This window comes from Porites lutea, chromosome 6 (assembly GCF_958299795.1).
Source record: "Porites lutea chromosome 6, jaPorLute2.1, whole genome shotgun sequence".
NCBI lineage: Eukaryota > Metazoa > Cnidaria > Anthozoa > Scleractinia > Poritidae > Porites > Porites lutea.
In genome coordinates this window covers 32,864,315-32,890,215 of record NC_133206.1, presented here as the reverse complement: position 1 = coordinate 32,890,215, position 25,901 = coordinate 32,864,315, and the positions used below count along the sequence as shown (strand labels likewise).

General features: G+C 37.6%; 3 protein-coding genes across 3 annotated transcripts; 2 read left to right on the top strand and 1 right to left on the bottom strand.

Annotated features, from left to right (window-relative positions):
* Positions 1 to 965: 965 nt before the first annotated feature.
* LOC140941035 (ER membrane protein complex subunit 6-like) lies at positions 966 to 8,187 on the bottom strand. Its single transcript, XM_073389984.1, has 6 exons — positions 8,123 to 8,187; positions 5,146 to 5,206; positions 4,562 to 4,664; positions 4,107 to 4,199; positions 2,818 to 2,837; positions 966 to 1,526 (listed from the first exon to the last, which is right to left on the bottom strand). Exons 1-6 carry the CDS (start codon positions 8,148 to 8,150, stop codon positions 1,496 to 1,498), a joined length of 336 nt encoding a protein of 111 aa, XP_073246085.1. The 5' UTR covers positions 8,151 to 8,187; the 3' UTR covers positions 966 to 1,495.
* A 53-nt stretch (positions 8,188 to 8,240) lies between these two features.
* On the top strand, positions 8,241 to 18,683 carry LOC140940454 (FERRY endosomal RAB5 effector complex subunit 3-like). The gene is made up of 13 exons (XM_073389429.1): positions 8,241 to 8,603; positions 9,667 to 9,994; positions 11,376 to 11,475; positions 11,706 to 11,817; positions 12,060 to 12,096; positions 12,581 to 12,675; positions 13,146 to 13,230; positions 13,700 to 13,818; positions 14,144 to 14,326; positions 14,653 to 14,855; positions 15,748 to 15,805; positions 16,608 to 16,675; positions 17,925 to 18,683. Exons 1-13 carry the CDS (start codon positions 8,420 to 8,422, stop codon positions 18,021 to 18,023), a joined length of 1,671 nt encoding a protein of 556 aa, XP_073245530.1. The 5' UTR covers positions 8,241 to 8,419; the 3' UTR covers positions 18,024 to 18,683.
* Positions 18,684 to 21,108: 2,425 nt separating this feature from the next.
* On the top strand, positions 21,109 to 25,837 carry LOC140940415 (uncharacterized). The gene is made up of 4 exons (XM_073389386.1): positions 21,109 to 21,258; positions 23,514 to 24,000; positions 24,591 to 24,644; positions 25,201 to 25,837. Exons 2-4 carry the CDS (start codon positions 23,520 to 23,522, stop codon positions 25,248 to 25,250), a joined length of 585 nt encoding a protein of 194 aa, XP_073245487.1. The 5' UTR covers positions 21,109 to 21,258; positions 23,514 to 23,519; the 3' UTR covers positions 25,251 to 25,837.
* Positions 25,838 to 25,901: the final 64 nt, after the last annotated feature.

The following is a 25,901-nucleotide window of genomic DNA, read 5'->3' as shown; positions in this document are numbered from 1 at the left end:
AACAATTTCATCTTATTGAGGCCGAAATATTGAAGAACGAAATAAGTGCTTGCCCCCATCAAATTAGCATCCCCTCCCCCACCCTCGGATCAGAAAATTAGATTTAAGCGCCCCACAGGCGCTAATTCCAGTATTATTAACAGTAACTTGTTAGTACTATAAACAAATGTTATTGGACACTTCTGTAGAATGCACTTGTTACTAAAGGCAGTCCATCAAGTCTTTGCAACCTGTTAACCAACAGATGGACAAAATACAGCGCATAGGACAGGGTGGCAAAGGGCGGGGGAGGGGGGTACCTATCACGCGTCACGCCGATTTTTTTCAGTTATCACGTATCACGGAAAAATAGAATAAAATACTAACTACATTAACAAGTATCCTATTATCATTTGATCTGAGGAAATCAGAGGTCGAGAAACAACAAAAAGGGGAAGATGTTGGTGTCATAACCATCTATTTTTAATGTCTCTGCTTCTAGTTTCAAATGATATTAATCATCACGGAAATTTCAAAGGAAAATCGCGCTTCACGCGTTGTGAAAATAGTAAATCACGCATCACACTGTTATGCCCAACCACGCCTCACGCAGCTAACTTGGGCCTGATCACGCATCACACTGATAATTTGGGTATCCCATCACACGTCACGGAAAACCCCTTTGCCACCCTGATAGAACAACGTTGATGGGGACAATCCCTGAACCGTACAAAATACTTGGATATGTGTTGTTATGTACTGTTTAAAAAACGAGCAGGAGTGTATTATCAGATATAAAAACTCGAGGCGACGCCGAAAGTTTTTAAACCTGATAATACGCGACTGCGAGTTTTTTTGAACGGCTTCAAAATCTTTGATATAGATCAACTCATTCTTGCACAAATATTCAGATTTGGGGTTATTTTGGTCTAAAAAATTGGACGTAAGGTTTAGCCGTGTCTTTATAAGATATAACTTGACACTCATTAAACATTAATTTCTTTTGATTTATATTTATAAATTATTAATGCAGCTAAAATGTGGTTTAACCCACTGGCTCTGAAGTGGACACTCAGATGTAGTACGGAAAATATGTGTCAGGGAAATATCCACACCTAGCCTGCAGAAGGGACTGAAATTGTAATCCCAGAGAGTTGTCCGATAGCGTATTTCTTTTCCTGAGCCATCGGATAAGAACAACATTCTCAAAACTTTAGTATCGTGGACCACACATTAGCTGAGTTTTCACTTTACTTTAATAGGGGGAAATTTTGGAAAATTAGGCTCGGTCGAAAGCATGGAGCAAATTCTTTTTACAGTGTGGGCATGGATATATTCTGTAACACACATTACAACTTGTGGGATCTTTTGCAAGCAGACACGTGTTCTTGTAGTTTTTCAATGTTTTCTGCTCGTTCAAGGATTTAACCAAATGGAAAATGTTTCCACTGAAAGGGCAGGACTTCACCATCCGTTCCAACAGAAGTGCTGTTTCACAGTTTGTGGTATCCTTCAATCAGTAGACATGAACCATTCCATACAAAAATCTTGATCATAAGGTTAATGAAATAACACGAGGAAAAATCATTGAAAGAGTGGACATGGAAAGGACCCAGAATGATGGCAAAAACAGAGGTTTGGCAAGTATCACTAAATACACACATACTCCATGAGGTTACAACCTCCAATCAGCAGTTAGTAATTCGTAAGTGCTATGATAAATATTTTTTAACATTTTAAAATTATTTGGCTAAGTCTGTTTTCGCCTTATGATTGGTCAATTTGCCGTCCATCTTACTTACTGTACGGGCCAAAATTTCAAAAGTGAATGCTCATTTTGCTGCTCTAAATCTTTCTATCTCAAAGAAATGATTAAAGGAATGTTATCATATGTCTGAAAACCCTGTAGACTTGGATGTGACTTCATCCTTCCAAATCTTAACTTATGTCTATTTGAGAACGAAGCTGAGAAAGAAACTGAATCGTAATCTTACCCAAGAAGAGGATTCTAGTCGGTGTTTGAAAATTTTATCGCAGATCACAATGAAGAAGATAATAATGAACTGGCAGGGATCCAAGACATTTTGCCAAAGAAAGACGAGCAATCCTTCAACAAGGAAAACAAACTTGAGCTTACCTTGACAAGCTTTTTTACCATTGACTTTGGTTTTTCAAAGACTTAACGAAAGAAAGATGGAAGCGACTTTGAGCTAAACACAGTGTCCAATTTTCAAAATACAAGAATTTTTACATTGGTGAGCTAAAACTTACAGTGCTTATAGTTTGCATGTTTACACTTTTATGGAAAGCCATTGTAAAGTGCTATTGTTTTGGTGAGCCGATAAAAAATTTCTTTTTTGATGCCTTTCAAATGACTGTCAAAATGCATAACGTACACTTGTTTCCAGTTGCTCCAAACAGGAAGCTACATAATAAACAACTTATCAGCCTCGTTTTCTCGCTCCGTATTGTAAATATTAATGGAAAAAATACTCAGACCAAAAACTCGGCGAATGAGAGGTACATATTAACTGCATGCTTTCAAAATGTGTATGCAGTTATGGCCACCCACTGCGGTTATTAGTTTTGCTCAATGGAAATTAAAATGATTAGATATAAAAGTTTATATAAAGTATTTCTCAAACCAACAATATTCCCTCAACCCAATACATCTACTGAATCAAACAATGGTCATGAAGATCCGTGTTACTGGAAGGCTATCAAAATAATATATATCTGTTAATGTTAGAAAAATAAATTAAAATACAAAGAAAATGGTGTAAGTACAAAACGCTGAAATTCCTCCAGCTGTACTTGTTCAAATTTCAGAAAGGATACGTCCAAAACAGTAAGTATGTCTTGAATGTAATAATGAAAGTCAGCAGTTAAGGAGAACAACAAAATAATAGATAATACAGTAATGCTAGAGATGATGATGCACAGGATACCCAATTTAACCTGCTTTCTGCAGCATGGGTTGGGGGGATTCGGTTTAAGGAATCTTTGGGTGTGATGTGTGTGGCTGAGATCCTAAAACTTATATTTTTGCTACAATACACTCTAATCTAAACTCTCAAAATCTCTCCTAAGTCTAGAGTTGCTATTTGCTAGAAAGTACTGAGTTCACAAGTACAGCTCAGCCAAAACAGAAGCTTATTGAGGGGGACATTGGGGGGTACCCAATACTGCAATACCCTAAGAAAAATAGGCAAATACCGAAATACGGTGTAAAAAATCGACGAAATACAAATACAGCTTTTATGATCCGTCACGATTACTTAAAGTTGAATCCACCTTGCGTGTTTGTTTATCTCAAGCACGTATACACCAGAAATCAACCTCAGCTATCGCGAGAAAATGTGGGAAGACTTCGAATTAATTGGTACAATGATCGAAAAGCATGGTCATTGGATGTCCTAGCAATTTCATCATGGAGTAACTGTCAGAAATTGCGTAATCATTTACCCTTAAGTCAAAAGTCTTCCAAATATTGACTTACAATAGACAGGAGGGGCCAAATGAATGGTACGCCAATATCATGAAGGATCTTTTTTTACCAAATACTGTTAGCCAGAAGGATGAAAAACCGCATTTTGCAAAACTGGATGATACCACAATACCACACATTAAAATCAAAACTACTGAAATAACGCTTGAAAAAAGCTCAATACCACAACACCGTAAAACCCCATGTCCAACTACTTATTGAGCTCTGGGTAAGCCAATTAATAATTTTTTGACTGTCATTCCCCAGTTTTCCTAGTCTAGACTAAAATCTTCGACCAACTCCTGGAAATGACACCCTATTCAAGACCTAAACACTCTGATTTCTATATTATCCATTCCCAGACTAAACTGCTTTAAATCCCTTCCCTACACAGCAGCACATATCTATATAACCCATGTATGGCAGTACCCCCTTCCCCTGGGAACTGACTAGGGTTATTACTACTCTTGTTAATCCAGTGTAGGGTTACTAGCCCATAGGTTTCCAAAAGCAATGTCAAACTGAGTTCCATGCAATGGAAAATTAGGGTGCCCCTAAATATACCTTTGTTACTAAAATTATTGGGATTTTTTAGTTTTTGTTTCATGAGGATTAACAGTTAAAAAACAGCTAAGGATACAAATATTCCACCAAAGATTCCTGAAGTACTAAGATCCCACCAAGAGATGAAAAATTTTCTCCAATGTGTACCAGCTTTTAAGCAAATCAAGATCTGAAAAAGAAAGTACAAGATTGTTACATGTAGCTATCAGAATATACTCATTTTGTTCAGACTATGACAATTCCAGATGGAATGAAAGAACAATTAAAAGCTCCTGCTCCCTTGTCATGGTCTTGAGTTATCCGAGTTTGAGTTAACAGAGTAAAAATGACTGAAAAGTGGGGTGAAATCCAAGGGAAATTGGACTTACGTTAGTTTGAGTTAGCAGGGAGTTTGAGTTGTTTGCTGTTGTTTGTTTATTGTTTTCTCAGCAATCCTGTGAGGCCTTCAAAGAGCCGTGTACTACCCTACATGTACCCCATAAATGTTAACTAAACTTGTAGACAAGTATACAGAGTAAGCAAGTAACTTACAGACATAAACAAGGAAGCTATAAAATAAAAGATGAAGCCTTTAAGAGCTGAGAGTCCAAGAATTCCAGCAGAGATTCCAGCCATGGATGCCAATGATGTCCGACTTTCAAAAAATAAAATAAATAAAAAAAAAACAGAAACTTAATATAACAGAAATTAAAACAAACTGAATTCACTTTAATGTCCAAGGTCTATACTTTAAGGACAATGGGGAAAGAACACTTTTTATAGCCATGGCCTGCAGTGTTTGTTGTTTTAGAGACTATCTTTCCAAATCAGCTGTTTTTTTCTGTTGAAAATTACATTACCCTATTCAGAGTTTTCAAAATTTAAGCCATTAGCTCTCGCATTCCATGACAATTTTCTATTTGCAATGTCACTGTAAGTGTTGCAAATTCTCAAAACTTAAAACTAGAAATGGGTGCCTGTGACTCTTACTTCCAAAGTTGCAACTGTTAAGCCTTGCCAAAACACTGTTATTGGATGATACTAATAATTTTTGTCTTAAAAAGTAACATTTGTTCAACCTTTATGAGTGACTACTTGGCCCAACTCAGATGGTGAACAGTTAAAAATTAACTTACCAGAAGTCAATAATGCTATTGTTTGCCATAATAGAAAATGGACTGAAGGCTTCTTCCTTTCCTGCATAAGCAACAATGACAGTAATGCAAACTTGGTGTGAATTTTGAATAGTAAAACAGGGTAGCATGAAACCCATGATGAAAGGCAGCTAAATTGCAGAGTACCCTGTAACTCCACCTGTAATTTGGCATAGCCATTAAAAATGGCCATGACATCAAGGCAGGAAAACATATTATGTTTATGGCTCATTCTCAAAGCATAAATTATTTCTGTAAAAATAAAATTGAAGGTTTAATATAAAAATTGTGACAAAAAGGGAACAAAATGAAAATAAATTATGTCTTATACCAACATTATTATACATTAAGTTGAACTGAAAGTAGATTTGAACTATCAGTGACTTGCTCTTTGAATCTTTTTCATGTATACACCCAATTGCAAAAACATTGTCATAGAAAAATGAAAAAAAGGAAAAAGCCAAATAGGAATTAATTAGGCTAAGAAGCCTAATGAATATTTATTTGCAGCATCCGCACATGGACATTGTATTTGCCTGTTGGAATTTGCTATTGTTTTAAAGCTGAAAGACAATAAAACTGAAAATTCCAGCGAGGAAATGCAACGGCTGCAAATGAATCTACCATGAGAATGTGGCTTAATTAGCCTTTTTAATACCTATTTGGCTCTTTCCTTTTGTAATTTTTCTAAGACAACGTTATTGCAATTAGGTGTATGTCTGCTGGGAAAACTTCAAACAGATTCTTGTCTTGCCATGTAGGTTAGAATACATGTCCAATGAAAATATCACTATCACATTTGACAACATTGTTTTTACACTGGAACATTTTCTCAAACTTTTCAGAGAACTACCAAAGATATCATTAATTTATTAGGGTGTAATTTATTGTGCAGACTTGAATACTTTCCAGAGAATTTCCAGTGCAAGGAATACATTTGAACGGTTTAGCCACTAAGTGCATACCCACTTAACATGGAACATTAAAAGCTTGGATAAATTAGAAAAAGTGGATAAATTAGGAAAGTGTAGCTGCTTAAAGTCATTTTACTCCCTGTAGCTAGGAAGGATGGGTATTCTGCCAGCTTGGACTGTTTCCAACTTTGAACAATGACGTTTGTTTCTAAATGGTTAGTGTAAAAGGTAGACTGTGGACAAAGGAGGAGTTTGCATATATCCCATCATGCTTTGCGTTTGGACTATATTATCAAACTCTATTCGTCACGTGATACTGTTAGTTCAAGATGGACGCCGTGGAGAGAAGGCCGTGCGACGTGAAGCTATTCAAAGATAATCGCTACGTATGGCTTCATTGTATAGATCTGGAAAGCCGATTCGAGCTTACAGTCAAAAGCTTTCCACTTTTGAAGGTCAAGCTTGTTTACGGCCACTTTTCGTTCATGTGGGATTTGTCGGAACGAAAACTAGTAATGTTGCCCGACTCGGATGATGTGATGTCCAAATTAACTGGAGTAAAATCGCCTTGTTGTATCGACGTGAAGTCAAGTGATGGAGCGCCTTGCTCTAGGTGTATCTGTGTTCCATGACGATTCATGAGATCGGCGCTTGCTCTCGGGTTCACCCGGAGAGTCGAACATGGGTACATGTCTACGTTTTAGACTTCCCTCCTCCATAACAACAACCCTAAAAGGAACAATTCAGGACGTCGGATGAATATTTCTAGTGATTTAGATCTCAAATAATACCAAAAGGAATCCAAAATTAACCTAACGATACATACAAATATGTCTATTGCAAATCCATAAAACAAAGCACGTGGAAAAGGAACAAGATCATGCGGAATTTGCATCACACAAAAGCACCGTCAATTCTTAACAGACCAAAATTTGCACGCTTTTCTTGGTCGTCTACGGTTAAAACTAGAGAGGTCAAAAGAGGTCAAGACCCGTTTTCTGAATATTCAACCTTCACTTTCTGAAATGGAACTACCGTTGAGATTTATATTTGCATTAAACATTATGCAAATTAATAAAGATAGGAACCACTCGACTGTAAACACAAACACAAAGGCGCGCTATTGAAAAAACACTCTATTGTTTCATTGAACTCTTCACGCTTGACGACCATAAAGCGCCGAAAAAATAAAACTAACGAAAACTTGAAAGAAAAATTCATAAAAAATGGTAAAATCACTTACCTGGAGTACGCCAAAGTTGGCAAAATGGCAGGCTAAAAATCACTCATTAACGGAAAGACGACCGCCTTCGACCCGCCATTTTCATAACAAGCGTAACGAAATTGCACCAAAGCATGCTGGGATATATGCAAAATCCTCCTTTACTGTGGACTATTGTTTTCACCATGCAAATGAGCACATGAAAACAATAGTCCCATTGTTTCCCAACCCTAAAAACAGTAGTCCACAGTCAGTCTGCAGTCTACATTTTACACAGCTCCGTTTCTAAAGAAACTGTGGTTTTGAATTGGTGATGCATGAGGAGTGAAACACAAAGATTTAGTATTATCAACTGAGTGGATAAAATAAATTGGCCACTATCAAGGGATTGAAAAGCTGACATTTTGATCTATAGATCTTCGCTACAGCTAATGGCGACCTAAATATCAGCTTCGCAGTCTCTCCAGGTTATCAACTACTGTACTATACTCAGTTGATAAAATCAAATTTTTAGCTCATCTTGGGTGTATGAGCCTATATTAAACCTTCACTAGTGAACTAAATAAAAGAAAACAAAGAATTCAACGCAACGTCCACAACACAGGGAAAAAACGGGTACAAAACAAAGAAAATCTCAATTAACCGAGGTAAACCCTTTGGGATTCCAACTCACATTGTCGTGGAAATACCATTAAACTACTCGCAGCCCCAATAAATCATTCAAAGATAAAGTAATAATGATAATAAATCACTTAAAGGTAGGATTATAACACCAACATCTCAACTACAAGATCAAAGATACAAATAAAACTAGAAAATTTACCATGGATATGCTCTCCCTGTTCCGCCATCTTGGATTCTCCGAGGTGTCAGCTGTACAATTTGCGGGCGCATAAAGCTAGAGGCACCAGACCCTTTCTTCTGTCTGCGGAAACTCGATCCCGTACCCAGAGTTTTCTTGTTTCCTTCTATTATAGATCAATTTCTTTCTTCTGTTGACGATTACAGCAGCATTTCTTCAAGGAGGGACGTTTGGACAAGGTTTTGCTTTAATATTTTCGAGGCGATTAGATGTAAAATAGAGATCTGCAGTAGCAGGGTAACATCAAATTGTTCCAAAATGGTGGACGTGTTACTCTGCTCAACGTATGAAGATCAAAAGCGCGACTTTGTGTTTGACTTCAAAGATAGTGGAAAGATTCAGAGACTTACTGTACCAATACCAATTCCTATGAAAGTTACTGCAAAGGAATTTGTCCAAAGATTGATCCATTTTCACAACCTGCCCTGCTACCTTGAATCAGGTGAGGGGTACTGGGGAAGGGTCGGGGCGGGGGGTGGGGGTGGGGTTGGTAGGGGAATGAGAGTGTGTTTCCAGCTGAAAAGGCAGGGGTATATTTCATATCTTTCGACTACAGGGTGAGTAACTGTAAAGAGTCATATGCTCCATTTATAGTTACCTCAGAATTAATAGAGCTAACCATGGACCTTGTCTAAACAGTCCCAGTAGTAGAGACTTTTAGATTCTAAGATGAAAACAAGTTCGAGTATGTGATTTTCTCAATTCTAAGAAGTGCTTGAGCATGAACCAGTGTCATTTTGGTGGGAAAATGTGCAGGGTTGTCAACCCCCCACGTCTTCAAATATTGAGAAGCGATAGGGAAGGGATGATAGATGACATCATATCGCATAGTATATGATGTCATTTGTCCAAAATGTACTTGTCGACCTGATCGTCAGGAATTTGTGATGTTTCACATTATTGCATACCTTGCAAAGGCATAATATACTATACCAAAGTTCATGAGGACACATTTGATGTTAACAGTAAAACAGCTCAAACAACGCAAAGTTTATTGTCAGAAAGTCAGTGAATATCCGGGAGATTTCATACTCTAATCTGGAGACCAGGAGATACGGTCCAAAATCTGGAGTCTCCTGCCAGAAGAGTTGAAAGCACTGAATATGATAGCCATCATCACTTGTTACCAGGACTTCCAAGAAACAGGCCTCAGGAGTTTATACAACTCCGCCCCAGTTGTGCAAAGGCTCAAATGTCTTTGTGATTGGAAACAATGGTTTTCGACTTTGACTCATTATTTTTTACAAGATTATTCTTAGATCTCACCACAGTAATTTGTAATAAGATCACATCCATCTATCATATAGTGTTCTTCAGTTACTTGTAGGTTCATGAAATAAACAAGTATATGATTATCTATATGGTATTGGTTTTTGTTGTGGTGTTAACATACAGGGGGTATGTATGTTTCCTAACGTGTCTAGTCTAGTAAGAGAACGTATTTGCTAATAACTAACCTCGCGAAAACAGGCCAACTGGAATTCTTTTGTTTCATTCTCTTCTAGAACTGACAAAAACTTTGGATGAGTTTCACAAGTCATCTTATCAAGAACTCCATGACAAAATGGCATGTACAGCTCTTGAACAAATGAAACAGTCGTCGCAGAATGCAAGTGATTATGTGACGTCATGGACAAATGCCTTCACTCAGGAGCACAGCAGCTACAGTTTTGTTAGTGATAAGAGTGAGGAGACTGTATTCTCCGAGATGTACAAGTCTTTGATTCATTCATCTGCCCTTGAAACTCTTTTGCAGCTTGAGAACACTTATGCTTTGGCAATGGATGATGCTGTCACAAAAAAGGAGAGTGCAATAAAAACCATGGAAGAAAAGTATGTTTTAAAACCCTTTCATTCATGCTTCCCAAATAAAAAGAAAAGCATTAGTTATTCAGCATACTAAATTTCTTTTTTATGGTCATAGAAGAATCCAAAATTATGTAGGAGGTACAGTGTAAAATCAAAGGCATGCACACACTTTACCAAGTCTTGGATAGATCATGTGCAAAGGCCTTACGCAAAGTAGTGCCCACACAATTCCAGGAAATGCTTCCACTTAGTTTAATAATACGTATTTAGCACAAAGTAATAACCTTGAAGCACGCTGTCTTAAGTACTGTAGTCCTCTGTTGGAAGAGGGATCGCCATTGTTACATGGCTACTTGAGCCATGCAAAGGTAAAGCCTTTTTGCAAACAAGTGCAGTATCTTCCTACCCGGGTTTTTGAAATTTCATAACATCCGTTGCTTAATTGGAAAAAATAGCTCTCTAGAGAGTGCTATGTACATTTTTTGTTATACCTAATGTGCACTTGTGATTTTATCCACTTGCTCTGTTATATACGCATGAAACTTAACCTGTTTTGTCAAAGAAAATAAAGTGTGATTTCTTGCATGGAGGAAAAAATTTTTCGACGCACAAGGTGACATATATAATTATCTGATGCACTAAGTTTCACTTCACCTTCATGTCATATAGCACACTGATGACTAGCCTTGAAGAGAAAATGAAGCATGACTTCTTGCATCAAGAAAAATAACTTTTTCAATGCAACAGGTCACCCCTCACCTTCATCCTATGTAGCACGCTGATTACCAAAATTGCCCCATTTTTGCAAAATTTCCTTTGACTAGAAAAAAATAAATTAATGAAATGACAAGCAATGACTAGAGAGTAACAGACACTACTTGTTTACAAACTGAATCAAACAGTATTTTGTATCTGGCCTTCAGAATTATCACTTTTATTACAGACATTACAGACATTATGGACTTACAACATGCCCGCATAGTGTTTCGCTTTCTATGGAAACTGTAAACACAAAAACAGGCAGCAGACTGGAATTTTCAGGACAGGAATTCCCAAAGCCTGCTTATTCTGAAAACCAAGTCGATTGCAAATCATGGTTGTATTCCATAAAAAGTACTTTTAGTCAAATCTTATCTTTGTAAGGCAATTTGTTGGGGAAAATTTAATAACAAAAATTGTCAAATCATTCCCAAAGTTATTGGCAATAAAATTATTTGTCACTTAAAGAAATTACAGGGTTAATTTCATAAGAGAATATTATTTTAATAACAGTTATATGTTTGTTTCGTAATGTAGCAAAATCTGGTTACTTATATGCATTAACGTGGAACATGTAATTTTACTTCTAGAATAATTCATTTCATTACTATAGCTGACACGTGTTTTTGCTACTCTTTCGAATAAGGCAACAACAAGAAATGGAAGACTCCATTAACAACCTTGGCCTTCTCACTACCGACAAAGACGTCAATGATCTGGCAGCCAGACACTGTGAAGATGCACAAGTTAGTCAGATTTTTGTTACAAACTCTTTTGACATCTCCTTGGTCAGAGTTCTTCCTTGCAGACACCCACCCTCTCTTAATATAAATTTCATGTGCCTAAGTAAACAATTTTATTTTTTATTTTCCTTTATGCCAACTGAATCAAGAGAGATTTTTGTCTGTGTCAAGAGCCTAAAGTCAGCACTAAGATTTTTAATGTACATAATTTCATGGCAGATGTTTTTTCATAGATGCTGGAGACATACTGGTCCAGTGAGCTGTCACAACTTCAGGAGCTACAGAAAAGAGAGTACCGAGAATGGGTGACAAAAGTTCATGAAGACGTGGTTCGTGTCACCTCAGGTTTGCCACTTCCCTTTTATGGTATTATCATCTGCAGTTCTTTCATGGATATAAAGGTGTAGGAAACTCTTAGCCGGTCAAACTAGATCCTGCCTGAACTATGGCTTTTTCAAATAGGTAACTTTCCCAGGGATTTCAGAGTCATAAGTTTCTCTGTCCCAGAGATGTTATTTGCTCAAGAGAAAATGATAATGTCAATGATGATTGTCATCATATAATAAATTTATGATTACTTTTCACAGATCCATCATCAACCTCTGATTCATTTACAATTGGCAAGTGAGTATTGTTTGCATTAACTGTGAAAATAAGTCAACAGGCACCCTTACATTGTTCCCTAAGTACCCATACACACTTGAGCGGACTTTAAGATCATGCAATTATGTGACAAAAATGATGCTGTCACACAGCAAATGAATGTGATTGCTGAAATTTAATTTTGAAATTGTATAATCAATTGAATTAGGTTTCAGAGTGAGAGTTAGCGAACATTATGGGCCCATTTCCTCCTCATCAATCCTCGGAAGTTTCAAATCATCCCTTAGGGAATTTTACTGGAGTCACCAGTTCCAGTCTGAAAACTTTAAAATCCTCCACTGGTTTAAGAGGGGTATAAAAAGGCAGTCTATATCTGGTGACTACAGTTGTCTCTCAACTGAGACAGGGAGTGATATAAGCTGTCAGAAATTTGGAACAATCTTTTGAGGTCAAAAGAAAGCTCTGTTTTAACCCACAAAAAATGGTATGGATTAAATTTATACAGGAGTCGCAGTCCATCTGTGCAGAGCATACCAGTGAATGAATTTTCAAGCACTGAACATGAATTTAGGCTTGAGGAAAGTTTTACTGTTCTACTTGGTAAGTACAATACAAGCCTCAACAGTTGAACCTTGGTTATTCAGACTCTTAGATTATCCGGACTTGTTTCCCTGGTGCCGTTTTTTTCAACATTAATATGTGATCTTCAAAAATTGAAATGATTACAAGTTCATTAATCCTTCCAAAATGTAATGAAATAGTGTTTTAATCTGTTTCGAACATGAACACTCAAGAAACAGTAAGTATTTTTATTTGTAAATACATTTTACTTAAAGACTGTATATAATACAATAAAATTATTTATTGCAAGTAGGAGCTAGTTCATAATAAAATTTTGTTTCTTTATTCCCCATGTTGACATTATTGTCTCAATAATATTCATATTTTCGAATATCCAGACTTGCAATTATCCAGACTATTTAAAAGTGCAATTTTTGCAACCCTTTAGACCACACACCAAAAACATTCTATGATATCTAACCACCACATGATATCTGTTTCTATGGCAGGAGCCCAAAAGAAAACAACACACAATCTTCGATTGATCTGCGGCAATGTTCTTGACCTGTGCAAGCACAAGACAAGGCCTGGAGGGTAAAAACCTCTCAATAACCATGATTCTTTATAGTTGTTGTTTGCAATGAAAACTCAGATTTTAACTTTTATTTTTAATAATTTATTGGAAAATAGAAGGAAAATAGAACCAAAAGAAATCCCTAGCTGTTTGATTCCCCGCCTATCTTGTTGTATTTATCTGGCAACTTGAAATGTTAGTGACATCGCTAAACTTGTTTAAGGCTTTTTATTGATTATTGTTGCTGCCTGCTGTAATTAGCCTGTGCCATTTGTTGGTAGTGTCAATCAAGTCAGGTTTTTCTAATTTATGGTATTTTAGCAAACTGTAAACTTACCTTTGTTTAACTAGTAGTTAGCTATATTATGTCAATTTCAGTTTGTAAACTGCTCAGATGTTATTGTTAACATGGTTGTTTGTTGTTGAAATCAAGGTGAAAATGAACCACTTGGCACAAACAGAAAATAAATTAGTGTTTTTTTTGTTTAGATCAGTGTTGTCACAGCCTCACAGAATACAGACAGCTTTGTCACTCTACTCCGAAACACTGTCAGGATTAGTTCTGTTGGTGGAGGATCGCATTAATACATACTCAGGAATTATGAAACGTAAGATAAATCAACATGTTTTTCTCGTTTTACGTATATGTTGCAGTTAATTTTCTATCTCAGGTAATTTTTATATATGTGTTATTACAAGCGTATAATAGGCATCCGAAACAATTAAATGTCCACAGTCCACAATTCCCATATTTAGACAGTAAATAAAAAAAGACATCATTAACAACATTTTCTTTTTCCGCGGTGGCGGTAGCATGACTGCCAATGACGATGTTATATGAATAAATGGCTTTACCCCAAGATGCTTTCAAACCCCTAAGGCACATTATTCTCATCATGAAGTGAATGCAGCATTTAATTGTTGCTTTTTCAGATTTTTCCAAGATCTGTCAGCAGTCTGGAACAGAATTTCATTTTCCTGATCTTGACAAACAGCTTTGTATCATTCAACAAAATTTTGAAAAGAGAGAGCGCACAAAATCCACATCCAGCAACCAACTGCAACAACAGCAACCTGCAGCTGATGTGGCTCTACGACCAATAACTCTCAATACAGGTTAGTTTAGTTCACCAAGAGTTGCCTAACGTCATCCCTAACCTGTGATCAGACCCCATGTTTACTAACTTTCTTACATTCTCTTTGGTAATTGCCTTTACCAAACAAAAATAGAGCTTTATATTCGGCTAACTCAGCCCCAGGCCTTGAAGTGCTATAGACCGTGTTGGTCAGGAGCCAGGAGCCCAAAGGCTGCTTATTCAGTCTCATTCTAAAAGCATAATAGTATGGAAGTGTACCCCTTGTTTGTGGAAACCAGATCATGATATCTTGTTTATTTTTTGATTGTTTCGTGATTATAAAATGTTCATCATTGTCATATCTAGGAGAAATTTATATCACACGACACTCAAACCTGGCTGAAGTACATGTGGTTTTTCACCTGGTGGTTGATGATAGTGTGAAAGCATCCAACATCAGCACCAGGAATCCTGTGATTGTGGGTTTACGGAATGCATTACACACGGCTGTCAGACACAGTATCACCACTATTACTATTCCACTACTATTATTTCATGAGATGACTGAGGTTAGTTTGCCTGTGCATATATTTTCTCACACCTAATTCACATGTTCACATAGACCATAATGGATCTTGTTGGTTGACCCCCCCAAATTTTGCATAACTATTGTTAATAATTTCTCCTGGGCATTACAACCATTCCAAGAGAAATAGAAGACAATGGTTATACAAAATTTGGAGGGGGTGCATTGTGGTCTACCTGACCATAACGTACCCCACCCAAATTTTTTTACGCGATGCACCAACTATAAGCAACTAAGCCTAAGTTTCATCATTTCATTATGTTAGATTAAAATACTTGGTTGGTCCCGCTAGAAATAGTTCTCTCTTTTGCCATATAATAAGTCCTTTGTTGACTAAGCTCCCTGTTTGTTATATTGCTGAATCCACGAGCAGGCAAGATGAAGTGAATTCTGCATTCTGATTGGCTACCCGAGGGCGCAAGATGGGCCCACCTTGCCTTCTCGGGATTTCCCACTTTTTTCCCCCAAGAAAAGGTGCTGTGTTTTGGGCATTAAATAAATCCTCTATCGACCAAGCTTGTTCAGTCAAGATGGCTGTATATTGGCCTCTTTGAATAACGCATTATGTATATTCATTTTAGGCTACGTTTACACTTGAGGAGACAACTCCAGAACAGTTTTGTACCCGAATCATTTTGCCGTTCACATGCAAATTCGTAAATCCGAAATATAGACCTCCCGGTTTGGTTGCTTGTCTGGAAACTGGAATCTTAAGTGATTATTTTTCATCTGAATGAATGTACATGTAAAACCTTGCCATACTTTGCTCTAGTGTTGTGTTTTTGTGACTTCCTTTTTTACCCAACTGGAACACATTTTCACATGGTTACACAATGTAAGTATTAAAGAAGATAAATTTGTTTTTTTTCTCTCAGGAGATGACTGTGTCCTGGTGTATGAAAAGGGCAGAACTGATATTGAAATGCGTCAAAGGTAACGACAAGCCACTAGAATGTAAAAGTGAACAGAAAATTTGGAACGTACATCACATAGTAACGATCATTCCGCCACTTTTGAAGCGAGAAGGAAACTAGATCAAGTTCACTTTCGCAAAGACTTCTGGAACTGTTGCTGGTGACCGGAAAAAAATTGGCCAATAGGTGACTGGCAGGTCTCAAGTGACGATCCCGAAAGTCTTTGCGAAAGTTAACTCAGTCCAGTTTCCTTTTGGTTACTACAAGTGCCAAATTGTAAGCATCAAGAGAGAATAACCTATATTAAAGGGTGGTTTTGATTCGTTTGAATAGGCCGAAAAGGTTGAACTTGATCTGACACAGTGAAGAAAGATAAAGGAAGATGGCGAATTTTAAGCCCAGTAGTGAATGAAAAAGGCGTAATAAACTTCCATGTTAGGTGCATGCCGAAACAAAGAAAAAACTTTTAGTCCTGACAGGATTTGAATCTGTGAGCTCCCAAACACCTGGTGGGAGCTTTATTCGCACCGATGTGCCCGCGATGAAACGCCCTAAATTGCCTTTTGACCAGGAACGTTCCCTTTAAAAGGTTATCGTCGTGGAACTGATTATATTAAAGGTGGCGGTATTAGTTAAAGTCTCGTCAAGCTGCTCTAGTTAAAATAACATTTCTGATATCATTTTACATAGCACTACTGAAATGTTTGAAATCAGGTCCATGCTAGCGCCTTTAATTAACTTCTCTAGTTCTGAATAGGTGAATGGTTATTCCAACTAGGGGTTGTTGAATGTGTTCTTTGTATATGTTACTACTGATGCAGGTATTATGATGGAGTGTAGCAATTGGAGTGGATCAGAGTCACTTAACTTGCAGTTCATGGTACCTAAGGTTGGTACCCTATAAATTGGCAGAACTTATGTTTGCCTAATAGGGCACTTAATATTAGTCAGAACTGGCTGGCCAGACCTGTCCAGTCATATTGGTCTTTTCGCCCGAAAGTCCATTCACCCGATGGTGTTCGTCAGGACTTGAGTCGATTCGCCCAATGACTTACAACACTCTACAGCATGGTGAACATATTTCTCCGAGATGTAATTTTAGTTAACCTTTGATTCGATATGTGCAGTCACTCTCTTTCCATCCTAATTCCTTTTTCTAAAGAAAAGTAGACAAAAACACTTCGGGGGAATCGACCTGACACCATATGGAGAATTCATTGTAACTCATGACTATCCAACCAAATCAGTCTATTTCTAACCAGTTTGCACGGCATTGACGGTTTTCTATCGAAAACTCTCGTAAAGTGCCCATCACAGTTTTCAAAAACAGTATGGCTGGCCAATTCTGGTAACCGCCCTCAGTGTCAACTTTAGGGTGTTAGTCTTGTTATAATTTTTGGGTCCTGTGCTTTTTTTTAGTTGTGATTATGATTCACCGGAAAAGGTGATTCTAACTTTCGTGTCTCTAGCTAACAGAAACTTTGTAAGAGAAAGCTTTTCAACAATGGGCTCCTTCAAAACTTTGCAATATAAAAGTTTCCTGTGCTATTGTATTTGTTTCAGTCTTGGTTCACTTATCGTTTGTGAGATGATGAAATTGACGAGGGAGGATTACTTTTTTTGTAATTCAGTGATAGCAAAGATGTTTAACAACCAAAAGTCGGGGATTCTTTTTCCTTGGGCAAGACATGACAAGACCGGACAGGACAGGGGCCACAGGGGATACAGGGGACACAGGGGATGCAGGGGACACAGGGAATACAGGGGCCACAGGGGACACAGGTTCCACACTAAAAGGGACACAGGAGACACACGGGTACAGGGGACACAGTGGCCACAGGTTCCACAGGGGACACAGGAAACACAGTGAATGTTAATATCGCTGAGTAGAGCCGTAGAAGCAGCGTCCCAGGGAGCATCCATAATTATTCTAGTAGCGTGCTTCTGAATGCGGAGCATGGTATCAGAATGACCAATGAAGCTGTAACCCCATACGCAGGCAGCGTAATCCAACACAGCCTGCACAAGAACATTGTAGAACATTACCCTTGCACTGGAAGTAAGAAATCGTTTCGAACGCTTGAGAAGACCAAGTCTCTTGCAGATTTTCTTACTGGTCTTTTCCCTTTCACTTTCAGGGTATATCCGAAGAAATGTTTCACTCGTTCAGTCAAGTACTTTCCGGCATCTTTCGTGTATCCAACCCTTTAGACCTTACTTCAGCAGCCAACAGATGACGTCACCTTTCGTGGTGGCAACTGCTGTAAGTCCAAACACATGACTTGGCCACTGGACTACCAACTGGCCAGAGGATTGACTTGTTATGCATTTACATGGTAATCAACTTACTTGCCAGTTGGTATCAAAGAATGCCAACTGTATAACCTAATACGCAACGACAAGACCTTGTGGCCAGGTTAAACAGCTGAATGACAACTGGATGTATCATGTGGTAATGTTATAGGAACGCTACTCTCTTCGTGGTGAGAAGGGCGGGCTCATTTCTCTGAAGAGCGGCTGGTGATCGAGGTGAATGATGCCATGCTCTAAGAACATTTGAGGACAAAAATATACTAGTTAGCCGTCGTACGTAGTCTTCTTTTCCTTAAAATTTTCTGAACACAGGCTAATCAAACATTTTTTTGTTCTGTCTTGTTTGTTTGTTGTTTTTATGTAAGTTGGGTTGTAGGTTGTTTTTTTCCTGGTGACAAACACTCTATAGACAACGTTAAAAATTTATAAAAACATTGCTCACTATGAATGTCGTAATAATCAAGTAGAAATGCAATTCCATTTATAAAATTTAAAGGGTTACCATTCGACAATATATTACGTTTTTTATCGACTTTTATGTTTCACAGTATTTCTGTATGTTGTGTTCACATGTACATTATAGTCGTTGAATAAATACATCTAGGTGATTCTACGTTATTCTATTGAAAATCAGCTCATTTGATGAAGATAGCCTTGTGACAACTTGTTGGCGTTTGTTGAAAAACAAATGGGTTTTAATCCTTTCACTGCCAGGGTGCTTGATAGAGTTGGTAAGGTGACTCTACCTTTTGAGTCTGCGGACGGAAACCTATGATGTGATGTGAACATTCAAATGAAAGCTCTCTGCCTGTACTTATACATGGTTCTATTTGTTTTTCTCGGACTCCCATGAGAAATTTTTTTGGTGTTTTTGCAGATGACTAAGTACATCTTTATCCCTGGAAAAATGTAAAAAAAAAGGCAATATTCTTTAAATTTTTCTGGTACAAGGTTTTTGTCCACTGAAAGTTAAAATTACTCAATTTCCTGGTGGATTCCGTCTTCAGCGTTTGCAATTGTAATTGGTGTAAAAATTTCTTTGGTAAAATTCACGTATCCCAAGGGCTAGACCGAGTGTTTCCTTCTCTGTCCCTGATTCTCTTTTAGCCACATGAGAAGTGATAACCTGAGCATCAGTCATTTATAGGCGGAAAGGGCGGGAAAAGAGCGTTTGGGGGCGCAGTTGGGAAGCGAGGAGGAAAAAGGCTTTCTCCCCCTTCGCCTCCGCCCACCCTTCGTCTTTTTAAATCTGTTCTTTATCACTAAGAAAGGTCTGATCTGCTGATAACAGAAACATTTAAGCACAACAAGTAACGCGATAAAAACATGACGTTTCTGCGACGATATGTCACCATTATCAAATGCAATCTTTTGTGTTCATTTGCATTCGCTAATGGTGACATGTCATCTCCGAAACGTCATGTGTTTAGCTTGAAGGCCTAATCCTCAGGTTAATTAAGCGGGCAAACACAGACTCTTGTTAGCTTGTGTCCTCTTGATAGATGTGTCCGCTCAAACATGTAGAAGAGAGTATGTGAAGAAGAGTTTGGAACTTCGCGGGGCCTGTATCCGTCTAATGCGAGGCCCTCCTAATATGGCTGGTTTAACAGCGTTTTTCCCGCTCGAGTCTCTTACGGCTTGTTGCACGTGACTGATCTTGCATGCCTGCTTAAAAAGTTCTGTTTCTATGGGAAACACAGTCGACTGATTTCTGCTTCTTCAATTCGGACAAAGTAGTCGGTTGCGGTTTTGTCGATTTTGTCAAGCGAAGTTGATCTTTATGATACGGGAAGCAGTGTGGTTTAGTACTATTTCTTTTCTTTAATTTTTTGTCTTTATCGTACCTGTAGGCCTTCAGTTATTTTGTTTATCATCCATTAGTATAATTACATTGATGATTATCGAAAGTAGAGCGCTATGATTGGCTATAGGAGCTTCGCTTTATCCCGCTACAATCACTGCGCGGTGATTATAACATTGAAGGCTAGCAGTTTTCAAAGTGGCAGCCAGATCTGTTGATGTTTCGGAGTCGGAAATTGATCAGTAATTTTATTTTCTCAAATAATCATCAATGTAATTATACTAAAACAACAATTATCTCTAGTTTCAAAACAGCGGAAAATTTAATGCCTGAGAAACTCGTCTTAAGAAAGCGCTCAATGAATGTTAAAAAACGTAGTAGTAAATATTACCTTTGTGTTTCGGTAATGACAGTTGGCGTACAGTGCAGACCAAAAATTTGGACCGCTACAATTTTTTGTAGTAAATGAGGATAAGACTGACCAAATATAAGATCGATCTCAGATGGATCTCATTAAAGCGACCTCAGTATAGAAGGGACCTAATTAAAAACAAACTTTACACTTTCCTTGGACTTGCATTTCCTTGTTCTTTGACATTTTCTCCGGCAATTTTTGACGGGTTTGTAAATCTATTCTCCATGTAAATAAGGCAGGACTGACTTTCGCATAATCAATTCCAAACCAGGCGGTTTACGTTGTATAATTTCTTTTGGTAATCAGCAAAATAAAAATGCTTTAATTGTACACGGGGACTTCTCGGCTAAAATTAAATTTGTTTTGTTAATATTTGTTTCATCAACTTAAGGGGGCATTGTAGATGATTTTTTTTAGGACAAGAGAGGAGATTAGAATTTTCGAAAAAAGGGTTGGAAATTAAAGGTTTTACGCATAAACCAGTTAGTTCTCTAACGGGTAAAGTGAACTAGTGTTTGTCTTTATCTCCAAATTCTAATTTTTCATCACTTATACCTGAATTAAAATGTCTCCATAAATCTTAAACATTCCCTTACCCCATTATTCTTTTCTAGAAACATTAGTTGTGCTAAAGACACAGTTTAAACCAATTAAAAGGCTTTTCTAGATCGAATTAAATCTCGGCGAGGATTAAAAGGAAAAGTACTAAATTTAATACACGAAAACCCTAAGACTGTTGACCGACCCTTTTAATTTCGTCATATGACTGTGAAGTTTTGCATGCCCAACAAGCACTTTCCGTTTCTATGGGGAAAAAAGGTAATTTAAAATTGAAATATTTTGTTTTACGCACCATTTTGACCAAGAAGTTTGACATTCAACATTCAATCTCGGCGATTTTAGTGAGAGGAAGCGTAACTCTTTTGCATCAGAAAATTGAAAGGTATGTTAGCACTAATTTTTCTTTTATCTTCGAAGAAAGTCCCCCAAAAAATATTTGGAACATGATGAGAGAATTATTCACGTATCGCAAATATAAATAAATACAGTTCATTTGCTTTGGGTGTTTTTCTGAAATCCTACTAGACACCGAAAAAATATATTTAAGGCGCTTTCCTTCTGAAAACATAAATATCTTTGTTTGGCAAAATAACAAGTCATATGTTTCAAGTTTAGCACTGACATTTTATCTATTCTTTGTCTAACTGAAAGACGCGTTGCAAGAGAATTTAGAGCTCAACTGATTAATTTAAGTCATCGAACTTTGTTTGCCCAGCATTAAATCGAGTGATGACAAATGGCTTTAATGTTTTAGAGAACTACGATATATAAAATAAAATAAGATAAATAAATGTTAAAGTACGGCGATTGTGACGCATGCTTAAACTCGATTTAAATTAACATGCACTGGAGAATCTTGAGCTGGGTGTGCGACGGAGTCTTTTGGTTTCCAATACGTTTTTTTGAGATAGTCGTAAGCCGCAGTTGTTATACATAGACAGTTAGCCTGCAAGTCAACAAACAGTAATACTTGCTGATCGCTATTATTGCGTCTAATTGTTTCTATTTGCGAAGATGGCAAAACAGTCATTACCATACTTACTAGAAATCGAATTTAGCTAGGAAAAGTACATACCGTAAAATTCCGAAGATAAGCCCCGGAACTTATATTTTTCAAAGGCCCTTTTCGAGGGGCTTATATTCGGAGGGGCTTATGTACGGGGGGAAATTTGCGTTTCAAAATCGATTGGGCTGGCCTTATTCTTCCTTGTATTTGAGGGCAATTTCTAAGTACAAGCCCCCGGGGGGCTTATATTTTGAGGGGCGTTTTAACGGAGGGTTTTTTGCGTTACGAGCTTGGGGGGCTTATATTTGGAGGGGCTTATACATGGAGGGGCTTATTTTCGGAATTTTACGGTATATAGTAAAAGTGTAAACGGCGTGAACAGTCACTATGAGAGGATAAAAGCATCTTAACAACAACATTCAAGAAAAGCGGAACAATTTTGAATTTAAGGCGAATACTTCTAAAAATCTATTTAATGTCTTTTCCCAACTTAAACTGTACCATGGTGAGAAAGTTATCTTGCATTGCCTGGGCTCTGTAAGAACTCATAAGGTGTTATGAGTTTCTGGCTCTGTTTAATGGCATAGAAAACAATTAACATCAGGATGGTTAAATATGGCTGCAGCAAATATACCTCTCACCCTTAAATGTTTCAAAGAATAAATCAAGTTCGGTTCACATTATAATTCAAAAGAACACCTCAAACAAGTTAAAGGAAAATCAGTCGCGGAACATTTTTTTAGTTAATATTTTAACGTGAAAGGTAATCGCCTCCTTTAGGGACGTGAATGTAGAAAATACTTGTAAGTTATTCGAAAGGTCCAACACTGTTACGTCAATCATCTTTGGAAAGGGATATCGTGGACCCTGTAAGAGGCTGAGCATGTCTTGTTTTTCATGCTTTCTCTTTTATTAATACGCATGTGCGACCCGAGAGGGGGTACTATTGGGGGGGGGACCCCGTCCGAAAGCGGTGCCATTTTCAAGCTTCAGGTATATGAAAGGGAAGGAGTTTGTGTGAAAGGGTAAGGAAATCTAGGTTTTTAAAGGGCCCTTAAGTGATATGTTCTGAACAAGTTCACCTTAGATATAATGAAAAGAAGAGTAAGAGAAAGAGGCACCAATAGAAGGTATACGAAAGGGGTACCTTTTTTGTCAAAAGTGGTATATAAAAGGGTAAGGGGTTGGCCCTGGGGAAAGAGCCTCCCCCTGTAACACTTTGTTAAGTACCTCCTCCTAGGGGGGGAGGTGGCGGTATTGCATATTTTCAAGGCAAATAACGTTGCCATGAATGGCGCGGCAGGACGCAAGTTCTATTTTAAAAAAAACATGTCTTGCATCAGCCGCTTAAAAATATGCGATCACTCGCGTGTGTAAAGAAGTGTTATATTAAACTCCAGTATAATAGCCCTCTAACAAATAATCAAAATTCATAGCTGAGGGACATAAAACAAAAAAAGAGCAATGAAATTCACGGATGATTAATTCATTTCTTTTGTTTTATTCCGCTCACTCTCGAAGCCAAGAATGAATTTAGATAATAGGAAACTGGCCTGTTGCATGTAACTGAAGCTTTTTCTCATTATAACTATTAAAGTATGTATTATCTCGTCTCATTTTAATTGAGCTAGGTTAACATGGAGCATTTCATCAAGACTCTATTGTTGCTGCTTGCTTTATCGTTGGCCATGGGGAAACCCGGGCCAGATGACTGGTCGACGGAAAGGGACTGGGCTGAGGAATGGGACGAGGATGACGTGTGGGACGATGAGGAATGGGATGATGACGAATGGGACGATGAGGAGGACAACAACGAATGGGACGACGGCGAATATAACGAAAATGAATTGGAAGATGAGGTCCAAGATGAGTCTAATGAAAATGAATGGGGCGATGAGGTCGAAGATGAATCTAATGAAAATGAATGGGACGATGAGGTCAAAGATGAATCGGAAGACGCCGAATTGGACAATGAGGCCGAAGATGAATCAAACGATAACGAGGAGGCCAGGGACGAGGATTCGGAAGATGATGAAGAGCAACAAGACGAAGAAAGCGATGAAGCTGAGGATGATGAACCGAGCGAGGACAATTTGACAACCAACACTGATGCTCAAGGTAGTTATTCTCATTACCGATCGCCCCTCTTTCTTTCTTTTAGTGTTTAGAGAAAGTAATAGCTGATCACGGCAGTATCACTCGCCAAGGGTTTCCGTAATCTTTCCCCGTTCCTTGACTTCGGAATAACAATTTGACCGAGCAGCTCTGCTATACTGCCCACCCACCCCTCCCCTAATTCAAGCTCAACCTATTCTCTCACTTAGTGCAAATTGTTGGGTCAGGGGAGGGGTAAGTGGGAAGTTTTCCACAATCTTTTATTGACCCAAAAATGGATTGATTAAGAGAAGAGGGACTCTCTGCCGTGTCAGCGATCTAAAAGATGATCTTAATTTGCAAAAATTAAACTCCTGACACAGAGAAGTGAATTAAAAACATAAACTCAGCCAAACTGTAAACCGACTTCGGATATTTTGTTCTATTTTCGTCAATGACCACTAATTCTTCAAGACCTTTGAAGAAAACAATTGTGCTATTTTCAGCACAATTGATTACTATTATCATCGATATCATTATCATGATCATCAATGATGATATTAATAATGATTATTATTTTTTTCATAATTCATGTTTGTTTTACTAAAACACAGAACTCGATGACAAGTTCAAGAGTTTGGAGAGTGCATTTGAGACTATGAGGAAAGGTGAGGATCCCGATTAGTAATAAGAATCAACGTTTTCCTTTTACATTTGAACTAGTTTTCCCCTCCGTTAAAGCAAAGGAAATAGAACACATCTGCACGAGGCTAGTTTAATATACTCTGTATAAAACCTGTTCTATTTCAAGCTACGCGGCTTTAAACGAGTGTGTGTCAATGATGTACAATTCACTCTTGTTAATATTGTCAAATACGCGCCCCGAATTCGGCACAGAACTTGACGTTTGCTAATAAATTACTGCTAAATTACAAAATCACAGCTTTGTGACAAACACATATGTCTTCTGAGCATTATGTCAAACGTTGCAAACAACAAAAGTGAAGTTTGAGAAATTGTCAAAATCCGTCATAATCTTGTTCAGCGTTGTCCACCTTACCTTCGACTGGTCGCAGTCTAAATCTTGTAGATCACGGGCGTACTTGATATAACTACTACAAGTGTGGCTATTATTTTTGGACTCTGAACAATGGGCACACTTGTTAATTACACTTTCAGTTTCACTGTTCAACTTCCTGTTTTACTTTCTTTTTACTTTAAAAGAGCTCGATGAGATGGAGAGGCAGCTGGATGAGACTGAGAACACTAACTGAAGATAAATCTGGGTTTTAATTTATCTGAAACAGCATTAGCTGCAATAATCTTTAATTACTTGTATACGTAACTTTAAACCTGGAAATCTCACCAACCCATTCAAGTTAAACAATAAAACGACAATAAAGAGAAAAAGTTATTATCCCCATCAAAAAATACTCCTCGATATTTTTCCTTTAAATACTCTGGATTTTATCATGCAATTTATTAATTCGCAAAACAGGGTATAATTCACAGGGTTTTATTCACAGAACAGGGTTATGTTTTATTTCGGAAGTTTAATCACAGGGTTATATTCTGCGTTTTTTCCTAGGCTTAAACGGCAGGGTTTTATTCATGGCAGGATAGGATTTTAATTCGGGATTTTTGTTCGTAAGGTCGTAGTCACAAAATATTCACAGGGTTTAATTAACAGAACAAGGCTTAATTCAGAGTTATATTCAAAGGGTTTTATTTTACAGGGTTTTACGTAGAAGAATTATTTGGAGAAAGTTAACCAGTTCCCTTGGACAACTTTTTGACGTTTAATTATTTCCGCAATTTTAATTTGTGAAATATAAATAAACTGTTGCATTGTAACCTTAAACCAAGCAATGCCGAAACTTTATTTTAATTAGTTTGCTTACCCGAGAAGGAAAAAATCACATGCT

What these genes read in the sequence shown, in the direction of transcription:
- LOC140941035 (XM_073389984.1), bottom strand. Translation starts at nt 8,150, where the DNA reads ATGGCGGAACAGGGAGAGCATATCCATG. An exon ending in TAGCTTCCTTGTTTATGTCT is followed by an intron (nt 4,200 to 4,561) that starts GTAAGTTACTTG and finishes TTTCTTTTTCAG; the next exon opens with ATCTTGATTTGCTTAAAAGC. An exon ending in GAATCTTTGGTGGAATATTT is followed by an intron (nt 2,838 to 4,106) that starts GTATCCTTAGCT and finishes ATTACATTCAAG; the next exon opens with ACATACTTACTGTTTTGGAC.
- LOC140940454 (XM_073389429.1), top strand. Translation starts at nt 8,420, where the DNA reads ATGGTGGACGTGTTACTCTGCTCAACGTATGAAGATCAAAAGCGCGAC. An exon ending in ATAAAAACCATGGAAGAAAA is followed by an intron (nt 9,995 to 11,375) that starts GTATGTTTTAAA and finishes CTTTCGAATAAG; the next exon opens with GCAACAACAAGAAATGGAAG. An exon ending in CACAAGACAAGGCCTGGAGG is followed by an intron (nt 13,231 to 13,699) that starts GTAAAAACCTCT and finishes TTTTTTGTTTAG; the next exon opens with ATCAGTGTTGTCACAGCCTC.
- LOC140940415 (XM_073389386.1), top strand. Translation starts at nt 23,520, where the DNA reads ATGGAGCATTTCATCAAGACTCTATTGTTGCTGCTTGCTTTATCGTTG. An exon ending in AACCAACACTGATGCTCAAG is followed by an intron (nt 24,001 to 24,590) that starts GTAGTTATTCTC and finishes ACTAAAACACAG; the next exon opens with AACTCGATGACAAGTTCAAG. An exon ending in ATTTGAGACTATGAGGAAAG is followed by an intron (nt 24,645 to 25,200) that starts GTGAGGATCCCG and finishes TTACTTTAAAAG; the next exon opens with AGCTCGATGAGATGGAGAGG.